At 35.7% G+C, this 13,953-nt stretch overlaps 1 protein-coding gene across 1 annotated transcript in view; it reads left to right on the plus strand.

The window, feature by feature from the left end:
* The window catches only part of ACTR2 (actin related protein 2), a 52,635-nt gene extending 45,022 nt beyond the window's left edge, over positions 1-7,613 (plus strand). The window contains exon 9 of the mRNA XM_044663391.1: positions 4,633-7,613. Within this exon, the coding sequence (XP_044519326.1) occupies positions 4,633-4,803 (171 nt within the window). The 3' untranslated portion in view covers positions 4,804-7,613. The remainder of the gene's footprint in view (positions 1-4,632) is intronic.
* The last annotated feature ends 6,340 nt before the right edge of the window (positions 7,614-13,953 follow it).

Here is a 13,953-nt window from a genome sequence, read left to right on the forward strand (position 1 = left end):
ATCAGACATTTAATGTTTAACGGGAAGAAGGAAATAGTCATTCTTTAAGCATGTGCTAGACATTGTGTATGTGCTTTTACAGATATTTTATTTAATCCTCAACACTGGGAAATAAGTGCTACTATTATCCCCATTTTCCATTTGAGAAAACTGAGGAACATAGACTAAACCAGGATCACCTAGCTATGTTTGAGATTGGATTTACATTCAAGTCTTCCTAACTCCAGGCCCAGCACTCTAACCACTGAACTAACATTGGGCAGACCACTTTAACCTCTCTGAGTCTCAGTTCCTTCTCCTCATCTGTAAAAATTTAAACTATTTCTAAGTTTTTTTTACAGTTCTAAGTGAAAGTTCCTAGCTAATAGCAGAAAATGGAGTTTAAGATCCCCAAGCAAGAATATAGAGAAGAGGTTCTTAACCTGGGGTCCATGACCTTGTTTTGGAAATTTTTATGATTGTATTCCAATGTAATTGGCTTACTATATAATTTTATTATTGTATTCATTTTTTAAAAATTCTGAGGAGGGGTCCATAGGTTTCATCAGACTTCTAGAGATGTTCATGACATAAAAAAGTTAAGAACACCTGATATAAAGAGAAGATGAAAGAGAAGAGAAGATTATATTTATAGAATATGCCTATAATTAAAGGGATAATAAGAGGATCAACCAGATTTGGAATAGTTAGAAAGGTATGAGGACAGAGCCAGTGGACTGCAGGCTCACTGCATAGAAACCTTGAAAGCAGGGGATGGGTTACAATGTTAAATATTGCAGAGAGTTTAAGAAGGTTGAGAACTTAAGAAAAGTTTGACATATATAATAATAAACAAAATAAAATAATAATAAAAAATAGGACAGTGAAGTCATTCCTGTGGTTAAGTCTCTTTTGCCCCATCTAGCACTTTATTACATATTATTTGCTGTCCAGTTATTTGATAATTTTTCTTTCCTCAACTAGACAGAAAAGGACCCTTGAGACTATCTTTTCCAACTCTATTATTTTACAGATGAGGAAATTGAAGCCCAAAGAGACTTGCCCATATCTAAAGTAAATTCATCAAGGCAGGATTTGAGCCCATGTCTTCTAACTACAAACCCAGTGCTCCTTCTGCTGTCCTTGCTATTGGGGAAGGAAAAAAGCACCTTTGAGACCATCTTTTCCGACTTTTCAATAAAATGAGTCTGAATCTTTCATAGCCTTAGGTATAGTACTAGACTGATTGATACTTAATAAAAATTGTATCAATTAAACTATATTTGTTAAAGATGGGATCTTAGAATAATTATTAGGTTAAATTCTTTATTCTACAAACCCAGTTCCTTTTGAAGTAGTCTAGCATTATCACCTGATGACTTTGAATTAAATTTTAATGCTGGGGATATCTGCCATGAAGGTGGTGTCCACATGAATAGAAACTTGAGAAACACCATCAAGGAGAGAAGATTGGGGAAAACTTTTTAAAAATACTTACTCAAAAGGAGACCTGCCAGGTACCAGTCACTTCTAACACCATTTGTTTCCTTGGTTCCACAAGATAGGAAAGGCTGAAGAATGAATAAGGATGCCACTGCTTCCTTAATGCAGATATCCATTGACTTATCAGGCACATCTGCCAGGCCTTTGAGTCCCTTACATGATGCTCCCTTGGGGCAGGTGCCTTTATCTCACCTGGGAGAGCCAAGTACCCTTATTATTTCTTTACTTATCTTGACTATCCATTCCCAACTTTTGTTCTCTCTCACTTCAACTCAATCTCATCTTAAACTCTTTTAATACAATTCTTAAGTGTTATACAAATATTAGCTACAATTATTATCAAAATATTAAACAGACCAAAAAAACAAGATTCCCAAGCTAAAGAACCTTTGAGTGAAGTGAGATTAGTAAAGACTTCACATGTAGAAAGTGGTGTTCAAGCCAAGTTTTGAAGGAAAGGAATGGAATTCTGAGAGGGAAAGGGGAGGAAGAATGAGAAAACCACTTTAGTTAGGAAAGGGAACAGTATATAATAAGGCTGGAAAGGTAGATATTGCAATTATTCCTTTATCTCCACTAATACAGTCAGTCTTCAGATTGGCCCAGCTTTCCTCTTGCTTGCTTCTTAGCTAACATTCTAGGAGGGAAAGACAGTGGGGTCACATCATTTTCATCATAGCTAACATTCATATATGTTATGAATGCTATGTGCTCCATTATGTGCCCTGCACTGTCTCAAACACTTTTATAGATTTATTCTCATATGATCCTCTCCATACCCCTGCAAGGTAGGTGCCGTTATTGACTCCATTTTAACAGTTAAGGAAACTGAGGCAAACAGGTTAAGTGACTTACCCAAGGTCACACAGCTAGGAAGAGTCTAAGGCCAGATTTGAACTCTCATCTTCCTGACTCCAGGCTTGACACACTGCCTCCCTACCCCAACACGAAACATTTATGGAATATATCGAAAATAAATATAAATACAAAGTAGTTTAGGGAAGCTTCTGTAGAGGGCAACACCTGGTCCCCATTGAATAAATAGTGAACAAATATGAATAATTTATACATCATAAATAATCAGTTCAAACACATAAAGGATGCAGACTAAACTAATTTTGAGATTCCACTAAATAACTTATAAGTTGTCAAAAATTACAAAATTTAACAGAATTCCCCCATAGCAAGATTGTGTTACATTGTTGAGAGAGCTACATATTAGCCAACTTTGTTTTGTAAAGAAATCCAGTATTAAACAATGAAAATTATAAAAGCCTTAGTATTAGTAGCAGCAGTTAGGTAGCATAGTGAATAGAGCACCAGGCCTGGAGTCAGGAGAACCAGGGTTAAGATTTGGCCTCGGACACTTTCTAGCTATGTGACCCTGGACAAGTCACTTTAACTGCATTTGCCTGTCCCTTTAATGCTCTTCTGCCTTGGAGTACAAACTCCAAGGCAGAAGGTAAGGGTTTAACAACAACAAAAAGTAACCATAACTTTAACTCAGTGCAAAAATATCTTAAGAAAACCTAAATACCCAGTATTTTGGTAATTGCTAATTAAACTGTTCTTTATTAAGGCAATCTATGCAGTACTATAATGCAATTTAAAATTAACTAAGATAGTAAACAAATTTGAAAAAACATGAAATGAAAAAAATAGTTTTGCTAATTAAGGCTATATACTAATAAGCTATAAAATATAGGTAAAAAATGAATGAAGAAGGAGTATAATAAATTACTTTTCAAATGAAATTCTTTTTTTAAAGATAGTTGTAAGTGCTAATTGTGTTTTTTAAATTGTTCTAGTCCTGCCTTTGTAACCCCTGTACCTAGCATAGTGCCTTGCCTAGGTGGTTAAATATTTGTTGTTATGCTTTCCTCCTTGCTAACTTACAATAGATTACTTTTACCAAATTGTTTCTATTAAATTAAGTATTTGAAATATTGTTCACCATTTTCCCTTTTTGTTTGTCTACCCTATTGAATTAAAATTCACTATTCTATATGTGTGACAAAATGAATAATTTGAAAAGGTAATTAGTTGATTTGTGTTCTTTCCTTTCTTCTGATTGTAAGAAATAGTCAATTCCTCATTTCTTTCCAAATGCTGATTGTGAATATACCGTTTTATTTTAGAGTGTACAAAAAGTGTCTGTTTTTCAGTGTTTCATTTATTATTTCATGAGCATTTAAAATTTGAGTTAAAAATAATAATACCTAACATAGTAAGCATTCTATAAATGTTGGCTACTTGTATGTGAAACACTTTACAATTATTGTCTTATTTGATCCCTATGAGACCCCTGGAAGGTAGGTACTATTATTAACTCCAATTTATAAATGAGGAAACTGAGGCAAACAGTAGTTAAGTGATTCTTCCAGGATCACACAGCTAGTGAATATCTGAGGCAAGATTTGAACACAGGTATTTCTGATTGCAGTGTCTTTGCCAAGAAAATCCCAAATGGGGTCACAAAGAATGGGATATGATTGAAATGACTGGATTACAATAAATTCCTGACTCCAGGCCCAGAGATCTGTGCATTGTACCACCTGCATGCATCTAGAATTTGCTATTTAGTGGCCCATATTTTTAAAAAAGAATTCAACCTGTTTCTTTTAAGAACATGACCTTTTACTTTTGATTCTGTAGAAAATAGAATTAGGGTTTTTTAAAAATCAAGAATCTCAGAGATCAATTAGTCCAACATATATGTATACAAAAAACTTGCAAGTGCCACTAACAAGGGACTGATGAGTGGTCATCTTGTCTTTGAAGACCTAGTATAGTAGAGGAACCTACTACTTTTCCAAAGCAGTCCATTCTACTGTTTTATATCTAACAGGTGCTGAACAAATGGTTTAGTTACATTGTATTGGGTATATGTTTGATTGAATTTATTTAATTGTTAGGAATTTAATCCTCATTAAAAACCTCAGTCTGCCTCTCTGTAACGTCTCCCCATCACTCTTCTTTGTCCTTTGAGGCCAAGCTGAACAAGCTTGATTCTCTCTTTTTCTCTATGCTTGAAGACAATCATTGTTGTCCCTGAAATCTTCCCATCTCCTGACTGACTATCCCTACTTCATTTAGACGGCAGATTCCCTATAATTTATGATACTCATTTTGTTTCTCTCCCCATTTTAGAAATTTAAGATCCGCATTGAGGATCCGCCTCGCCGAAAGCACATGGTGTTTCTGGGTGGTGCAGTTCTGGCGGACATCATGAAAGACAAAGACAACTTTTGGATGACCAGACAAGAATACCAGGAAAAGGGTGTTCGTGTGCTGGAGAAACTTGGTGTGACTGTTCGATAAACTCAAAACTTGTTCCCATCACATCTTTAAAGCTTTCTTTTTTTTTTCTCTTTATTGCCAATCTTTGAACTCATTCAGCTACATGACATGGAAAAGGCCTCTTTGTGCCCTTTGACTCAAAAGGTCCAGTTTTGTTCTGATTTCTCTGGGAAGCTTTGTTAAAACTTGGTAAATGTGGCTAAATTTGACTATTTAATTTGACCACTTCCCTACAAACAAAACTGACAGCTAAGGGGCCTGTCTGCTGCATTGTTCTTTCTCTTTAGGCATCTGGATAATTCCTGTAGGCTTTTTATTTTCAGTTTTCTGCTATAATGCTGCTAGCTTTTGTCTTTAGCACACCAGGTGGTTTGCCTTTCTTAGCATAAGAAAAACTTTTACTGCAGCTTTTATAGCCTATTCCTTTTGTTGGGGAGTTACCTTTGCCCCCTTTGTAGCCTTTCTTCCTTAGTGTGGAGCTTTAAGCTGTCACTGCTACTATAAATACCTTAAAGCCTTCCATGTGAATGTCTTGGGGAAATATCTGGTTCTGAACTTAAAATGTTAACGTTCTCTCCGCACCCCCTTCCTCCAAGAGTTATAGGGGATGGGGTTGGAAATAAGTTGTAAGGTGTTGTATTTTGATTTTTGAGCTGTATATCTTTTCTGTGATTATATAGGGTGAACTTTATTTACATTACTTTTTATTTTGTAGGTTTTCTATTTTAATTTTGGTATACATTTCTATGTGATACAGAAAGCAAGGGTAGAATAATATCTAATCCATTTCCATGTGGTTTAGCCTTCGCTTAAAAATAATTAAAAACAACTCCAAACCATCATCATCCTGGGACTGGTTCCCTAGAATTTCTCAGTTGAGAGAAGCTTTTAGTAATTCTAAGTACAGAGAAAAACATTACTTTAAAAACTGAATTGTAAAATTGATAATTTTTGAAAGTGCTTTTGTTTATTTCTGAAGCGCTTATATTAAAATTTTGCAATGGCAGTAACCTAGTGCCAAGTACGGTTCTTAAATAGTGGAGATTTCCTGTAACTGACCAGTACTTATTTAAATAAAACGAGCAGATATAGTCACTGGTAGTAATTAAGAAGAGATACCTCTACTTGTTGGATTAAAAACTAACATTGGATTATGGGACTGGTTGCCAGTTGATAAATATTCACTCACAAGTCATTTTTGCTTGTCTTGTTTTGATACCTGGAAGGGGGCAGGGTGAAATTCAATTGTTTGAAATGTTGTTTACAAAAGAAAAATCAAGATTAAAAATCTAACTATTGAAAAACATAATTGTAGCTGCTAACTCATCCACTTTTTATGCTTAAAAGAAGATTTGCTGTTTTATGTAAATACATAGCAGGCTGTTGCCTATGCTGTGTCATTTGTGTAAAACTACACAATGGTTCTTAGTATTTATTGGAACTATCAAATAATATCATGCAGATGAAGTTCTTTCCAAATCTGTTGAATAAAGTAATGAGAAATTGTATTACTTCGAGTTAAAAATGAGGATTTTGAAGACCCAGAGCCTTATTCCAAAAGCATTTATTCACTAATAGTGATGTCTAAAGAAAGGAGATAAAAGGGAACTGGACCTATGATTCATTGTCCAAGGAACTCTCAGTCAGGAACCTCACTCTACTAACCTATGGCAGCTTACTGCAGAGTTGCCTAGAACATCGGAAGGTTGAGGGACTTCCCCAGTTAAACAGCCAAGAGAGAGGGCATGAACTCCTAGACTTCCTGGCTTTGAGGCTAAGTCTCCTGTATGTTACACTGCCTTTCTTGTCTTTTTAAAAAAAGGTAGCTTTTTTAAGTCCTGTATTTATGAAAACTTAAGCAAAACCTTCTGTTTAAATGAAATAAAGTACAAAAAAGAGGTTAGTCATGCAGCCAATATTTTGATAATGATGATTATATTTATCCTTAACTTAGAAAAAGGCAGATTTGCAGGCATGCTGGATGTGCTTTTTAGTACCTTCACATTAGCAATAGGTAATAAATCTTCGAGGACTGATATGAGGTATTTTGGATTCCTAATGTGGACTTCATAAGGTAGGAAACTCTTCTAAGTAGGGCACTCTTTTGCGCACTGGCCACGTCAGAGGATCCACATTTAGGAGAAGTACTGGTTATAATGGAATAACTTTTCAACATAAATGGAATAATTCTTCTGACTTTTGAATAGTAGTCAATCCATGGAATAAAATTTTAAAAAAATTCTTCCCTTATTGAAATTTTTCATTATGATATTTTGAGTTAAAGTAACACTTAGTGGTTCATCTGTATACACATATATATTACAAAATCCCATTTTAAAATTTAAGTCTCATTAGTTGGATGAATACACTTAGAAATGTCTTTTTGGGTGTCTTTGTTTAACTGGTGTTTTCATTGTGTCAGATATGGTTCCCCTCCTGGAAATTTCCCACTACTCTCACAGTTTAAAACAAAATACTGTGAAAGAGAACTGGTTTTGTCTTCTAAAGACTACAGTTGCCCAGATTTATAATTATAATACTTTAATTTGATTTTTTTATCCAGATTTTGCTTATGGCTTTGACAATTAAAGGGTTTCTTAGGATTACATCCTATTTTTAAACATCTATCTCCCTTAAAACCACACCAAACTTTGGTATTTAGGATGTTAACCCAGATAAACTAACAGTATAGAAGCATTATTATAGTTCTAAGCAATGTTAAAATATATGGAAAGCCATTTGAGAAACTGTCGATGGATATTTCAATAGAATTTTAAATTTAATTTGAGCACAGGCCTTTTTTATTAAAAAATAAAATCAGATTTTTCAGAGTTCCTTTGGTTTTAGTCTTATCTTTTGATAACTCTGATTGCATTTTGTCTCATTTTCATGTTTTGTAAATTCATGTTTTGTTCTGTTTTGCTAGAAAGTGATCATTTAACAATCTCTAGAAAGTATGTTATGAAAAAAGCCTAAACTGAATTTTCCTGTGACTCCCACTTTCACACTTGGCCAAACCAAGACTGTTATTTGATAAACTTACTAGTTTTGTCTTATAAAGTTTTATTGAGTGAAAATTTTAACAAAGGTAAGCTATGAAGAACATCAAAAGGGGGGCATCTGGGTAGCTCAGTGCAAGACCTAGAGATGGGAGGTCCTGGTTTCAAATGTGGCCTGAGATACTTCTTAGCTGTGGGACCCTGTGCAAGTCACTTAACCCCCATTGCCTAGCCCTTTCCACTTATCTGTCTTGGAACCAATACATAGTATTGATTCTAAAGTGGAAAGTAAGTGTTTTACCCCCCAAAAAAAGCAACATCAGAGTACAGACTATTATTAATCTTATACAAAGCTTAGATAGCATACATATTTTCAAAGTTTAGTGGCTTTCATAAAGTTCCTGACAATTCAAGTATTAGAATATACTGAATTGAGACTACTCAAGTAGCTTGAATATATCATGTATGAATAGCAACATGACAATAACTCCCAATTTATCTCTTGTAGAATTTAGTGAGATTGAGAGGAAGGGCCTGGTAAAAGTATCTGTTTTTCCTTTCCTTCTTCCTATTTAACTGTTGGCATTCCTCACATTGCTTCATAATCCAAGCCTGCTGTAAAGGCCTTTTGGGTTCTTTCCAGGAGAGATATTTTGTTTATTCACTTCAATAATGCCCTCTTCTCCATCTTTCAATTCCTTGACCTTCTGTTGTTTTCACCCTGTAATTCTCAACTCTGGTTGAATTCTGTGGTGTCTTTTCTTATTCCTAGTGTGATATTGAAAAGGGGAGGAAGGATGAGGATGGGAGAAGGGAAAGGAAAGGAAAGGAAAGGAAGGTAGGTAGCCATGGCAGCCCTCAGCCCCAGTGGGGAAATTAACTGGAACCTTTCAGAGCTCAACAAAATTTAGGCTACACTTTAGAGATATTTAACTGAGTTTATTTAGGTTAGAAAAGAAAAGGTCTGGGGAAGCTAGGAGGTAGATCTCCCAACAGCTATGTCAGGCCCAAAGCTCTCTGGGGAAAAAGGGGCCAAAACCTGAGACTCTTTTTTATATATCTTTCTCAGGCACCTCCCACAAAGGAAGTGGGATGTGTCTGAGGCAGTTATGGTAGAGAGGCCTGGGAGATGTAGTCTCCCAGGACTTAGAGCCATTCTAAAATGCACACTAGGCTACTCAAGCAAATCACAAAGTCCTTCTAATTTGCTGTAGACTAATTGAATCTACAGCAAATGTATAGTCTCTAATATCAATAGGGCTCACTCTCCTACATGGAAGTTCTTTTATTCATTTCCTATTGACATTATAGTATGCTTTCTTAATATTACACTTTCTCTGTTACCCTCAAGGCCCCCCTTCCTCCCCCAGCAGCTCCCTCCACACTGAGTGTCAGACAGCCCAGCCTCTTACTTGATTGACTAGATTGAGAACATATCAGGTGAACTTCAGCTTCTCTTCTTTCCACCCATGTCCTCACCCATCATCATCATCATCATCATCATCATCATCTTCATTGTCCTTCCCTCTAGTTTCACAAGTTGAAATAAACTGACTGCTAAAGCTAACTCATGACCAGTATCCTTGATACCAATTTCCCTCTCATCTCTGCAGCTTAAGTTTTACCAGCTGTCATTGTTTTTCATGCATCTTTAGCTTCTTGCTACCCTTAGCTCTGTCACATTTTCTCAGATCTTTCTCATGCTTAGAGAACCTTACTTGACCCTTCTATTTCTTTACCCTTTTTGCCAAGTTTTGAGATAGAATAGTCAATACTTCTGCCTACATTATCTCACCACCTACTTAGCTCCTTACAATCTTTCTTCTATTCCCACCATAATACTAAAGCAAACTTCTCTAAAATCTAAGCGTTATTTTCCCCTATCTTCATTACTTTGGATTCTTATGTGGCATTTGACAATGTGAACCACCCGTTTTTTGTTTTTGTTGGGTTTTTTTTGACGTTCCTTTTCTAAAAGTGGAATTCTGTCCTTATGGTTTTCCTACCTATCTGACCATCCCTTACCTGCCTTTTTTGATATCTCATCTCCCCATCTTTCTTAAAATCAAAATTGTAGTTTCTAAGATAAAGAAGAGGAAAAATTAGCATAACTGATTCAGTACTGAGAAAAAAAAAAAAAAGAAAACATGTGCAGTGTGAAATAGTTGGGGACCTCCAGCCTCTGCAATGGAGTAAGTAGTATTTTTTAATATCTTTTCTTTTGAGCCATTATTCTATATAATTTTTGTGTGTATATGTGGTTATTCTATTTGCCTTTAGTCATTGTGTATATTGTTTTCTTGGCTATACTTATTTCACTCTGATTCAGTTCATAGTGATCTTTCTTTGCTTCATGTATATCATATTAGCCATTTTCTACTATACAGTAATATTCATGTACCAAATTTATTTATTCCCTAATTTGTGGATCTATTTGTGTTGTTCTCCACCTTTGATACCACAAAAGAAAATGCTGCTTTATTTTGGTATATATTGGAAACTTCCTTATCAATGACATCTGTAGGGTGGCATAAGCCCAGTAATAGAATCTCTGGGTCAAAAGGTAGGGGACATTTTAGGCCCTTTATTTGCATAAGTCCAAATTGCTTTCCAGAATGGTTGCACTGATAGACAGCTCCGCTAAAAATGCACCAGTTTGCTTCTTATAACTTCCCACAACTCTTCAGCACTGCCAGGCTGAGTACTTTTAAACATCCTGCTAATACACCTATTATATCAAACTTAATGTGTCCAAAACTGAACCCATCTTTCTCCTACCATCCCTTTCTGTTGCTGATGGTACCATAATCCTCCCAGTCAATGAAGCTTCTAATATTTGAGTCATGCGGTTAGGTAGTGCAGTGAGTTCAAATTAAGCCTCAGATATTCCCAAGCTGTGTAACCTTAGGGAGGTCCCTTAACTTCTGTCCACCTCAATTTCCTCAGTTGTACAATGAGGATAATATCATCTGCCCCCCAAGATTGTTGTTAGGGTCAAATGAGATATTTGTAAAGCATTTAGTACAATACCTAACGTGTAGTAGGCATTAATGAGTACTTGTTCCCTTCCTTTTGCCCCACTACACACATCTAGTCGATTGTCAACTGTTAGTAATTCTGCCTAAAGTAAATGTCACATTGTCTCCAGCTCCTAGCTAGTCTTGGCCCACTTAGCCATTCACATTTTTGCCTGAATAATCTTCAGTGGTTCCCTGTTGCCTAATTTTAGCATTTTAAAGGCCCTTCACAATCTGGATGTTCATCATTATGTATTCTACAACCAATTTCTGATTATTGGTCTGTTCTTTCCTGCCAGAAATGTCTTCTCCCATATGTGTTGAAATCCCTTTTTTCCTTCAAAGCCTAGGTCAGGTGCCATTTTTTCTTCCATGAAACTGCCTCTGATAGCCTCTCTTCTCCCATCCCCCAAGGGAGAGGGATCTCTCAAATTTTTCATAGTATTTTCCTGAGATCTTTCTTTGCATTCATGTCATTCTTCTGTATAGCATTTTATCTCCTTCCTCCCATTAGATAAACTTCTGGAAAGCAGTCTATCTCATTTCATATCCTCCGTAATTAGTATAGTGCTGTATGCATAATAATTAATGTTGAATTGGAGAAATGATGATTTCTAGCTAGTAGAAAAGGGCAAAGTCATGAAAAATAGCAGGATAGAAGAGAAAGGGGGATAGAGAGAAAGGGAGCACTGATATTGATGGGACTTGATCCCATGATCACCATGAAATCTTTGTCACAGTGCCCTATTGCCAGTTCTCTTTTTTTTACACAGGGTATATTTATGGGGAATATCATTCTATTTTACTTATACAACAGAGTAAAGGTATTGTCTGAAACTGAATATTATGCTGTCAATAGAATATGCTTCAGGTTTTTATTAAGCACCTACTACATGCAGAACCCTGTAGCCACACTTCTTTGACTCCCAAATTTTTTTCCACTGTAGTAGAAAATATTTAATAAGTAACATTCTGATTCTAGAGCTTTAGAAGGAACAAATAGTCACTACTCTAAAAGGAGCAAAGTGATACATTCAAATGAACAAGTACTTATTAAGTACTAGGGCATCCAAAGACAAAAATGAACCAATCCCCATTCTCAAGGAATTTACATTCTATCAGGAGAGACAACACACACATAAAGTAAAAACAGGATAAATTGGTAGAGGAAAGAAGACCAGCAGTAGAACCAGCCTTTGGGCTGAAGGTATGAGACCTTGGTCAAGATACATAAGCTCTGGGTGCCCCGTGTCTGATACTAATTATAAAGGTTTTTTTCACTGATTGATTTAGTCATAGTTCCAGACCAAAAAAAAAAAATTTAATGGACTAGAAAAATCAAGGATTGATCCCTGTTTAATATTTAATTTGTGACATGACCTTGGGCAAATTGTTTGGCCCTTTAGAAACCAAATAGGGTTCACTCACCAGCCATTTTTAATGTTTCTTAGGATCTGATTCATCAACTCTTGTACAAAGGAAGAAAATACTTCTCACAGTCTTCTTGAGGAAGTAACTATAAAAAGGTAGTTTTAAGAATTCTTGTCAGTGTTAGACATGAGTAAATAGAATGACATGAAAAAAAGATGTTAATAAAGGGACTTGGGTGAAAAAGCTATTATATTTAATTCATATTAAAGTGCCCTTTATGAATATCCATTCCTCAAGCTGTGTCTGTTATAATAATAGCATTTATAAAGCTTTTTAAGCTTTGCAATTTGACTCTCACAATGATCCTATGAGGTAGATGTTGTTATCCCCATTTTACAAATGTGAAAACAAGCTGAGATATTAAGTGACTTGCCTAGGGTTACACAGTAAGCATGTGAGATTTGAATTCAAGTCTTCTTGACTAAGCCAATACTACCCACTCTATATAGATAGATAGATAGATAGATAGATAGATAGATAGATAGATAGATAGATAGATAGATAGATAGATAGATAGATATAGATAGATATAATCCACTTATATATTATTGGTATGTTGATCTTGGCATCAGAAAGACATGATGTGGTTGCACATATAAAATCTATATCAGATTACTTAACCATCTTGGGGAAGGAGAGAAATGGAAACTCAAAAAATTATTTTTATGTATAATTGGGGAGAAAATAAGATGTTATTAAAAAGAAAATAAAGATATTAATGAAAAATGTTTTTTAAAGAGTTGTGATTTCACATCCCTTTGATGACACTGGGCAAAGTACTTTGCTTCAAATTACTTTAAGATACTACGTATCTTAAAGGAAGATCTTTAGGACTTGGCTACTAAATTTTTTAGGATTTATTCATAAAATGTTTTCCCCTACCCCCCCTTATTTCATAAGCTGAAATATACTCAATCATTATACAATAAATTCATGGTTTATTTATATGAATAATAGTTCTTTATAGCAGTCATAAAAAAGTAAGTTATGCAAATAAAATGAGAATATAGGAATAGAAAGTGAGACTCAGGTTGACGGATTTGCCCAAGGTCATATAGCCAGTCCATATCTAAGGCAGGATTCTAACCAAGTTCTCCTGATTCAAAGGCCAAACACAAATCTATTACTGGCCTCACCTCCCCTATTAACCAAACCAAACAAAAATCCCAACTGCCCCCACTACATAGTATCTTGTTCTCAGAGTTGTTTGTGAATGCAAAGTTATATTTACATGGAATATGTGAATTTTTTTCCCTACTCCTTAGGAAAGAAGAAAGATTGAAACCTAATCCATTTCCTTCCTCATTGTGTAGACTGGGAGGCATTTTGCAAATAGTTTTTCCAAGATGAGGAATTCTCATGTGGTAGTGCAGAACAAGTTGGAAAGAGTGCGGGACAAGTGGAAGCACAAGGATGCTGAATGTGGTGTTAGAGAAGAGAAGTCACTGAACTGTTAACAAAAGGAAAGGAGGTTTACTTAATCCTCACATAGCAGAGACGTTGAACAAGAGCACAGCACTTGCACGTAGCTCCCCAGACCTTGTCTGCGCCATATAGAAACAAAGTCTGGTCAGGTGGACACTGTGTGGTGACATAAGTCTGAAGGCTGTCAACCCAATATGGCTGGGCCTTTCATGTCCTTAGGTGACTAGGGAGGGACAGATTGAACCTTGCCCCATCCTCAGGTTCAATCAAGTAAAAAACCTAGCTGAACCCCTGGAGGG

The sequence above is a fragment of the Gracilinanus agilis genome, chromosome 2, assembly GCF_016433145.1.
Source record: "Gracilinanus agilis isolate LMUSP501 chromosome 2, AgileGrace, whole genome shotgun sequence".
Classification (NCBI taxonomy): domain Eukaryota; kingdom Metazoa; phylum Chordata; class Mammalia; order Didelphimorphia; family Didelphidae; genus Gracilinanus; species Gracilinanus agilis.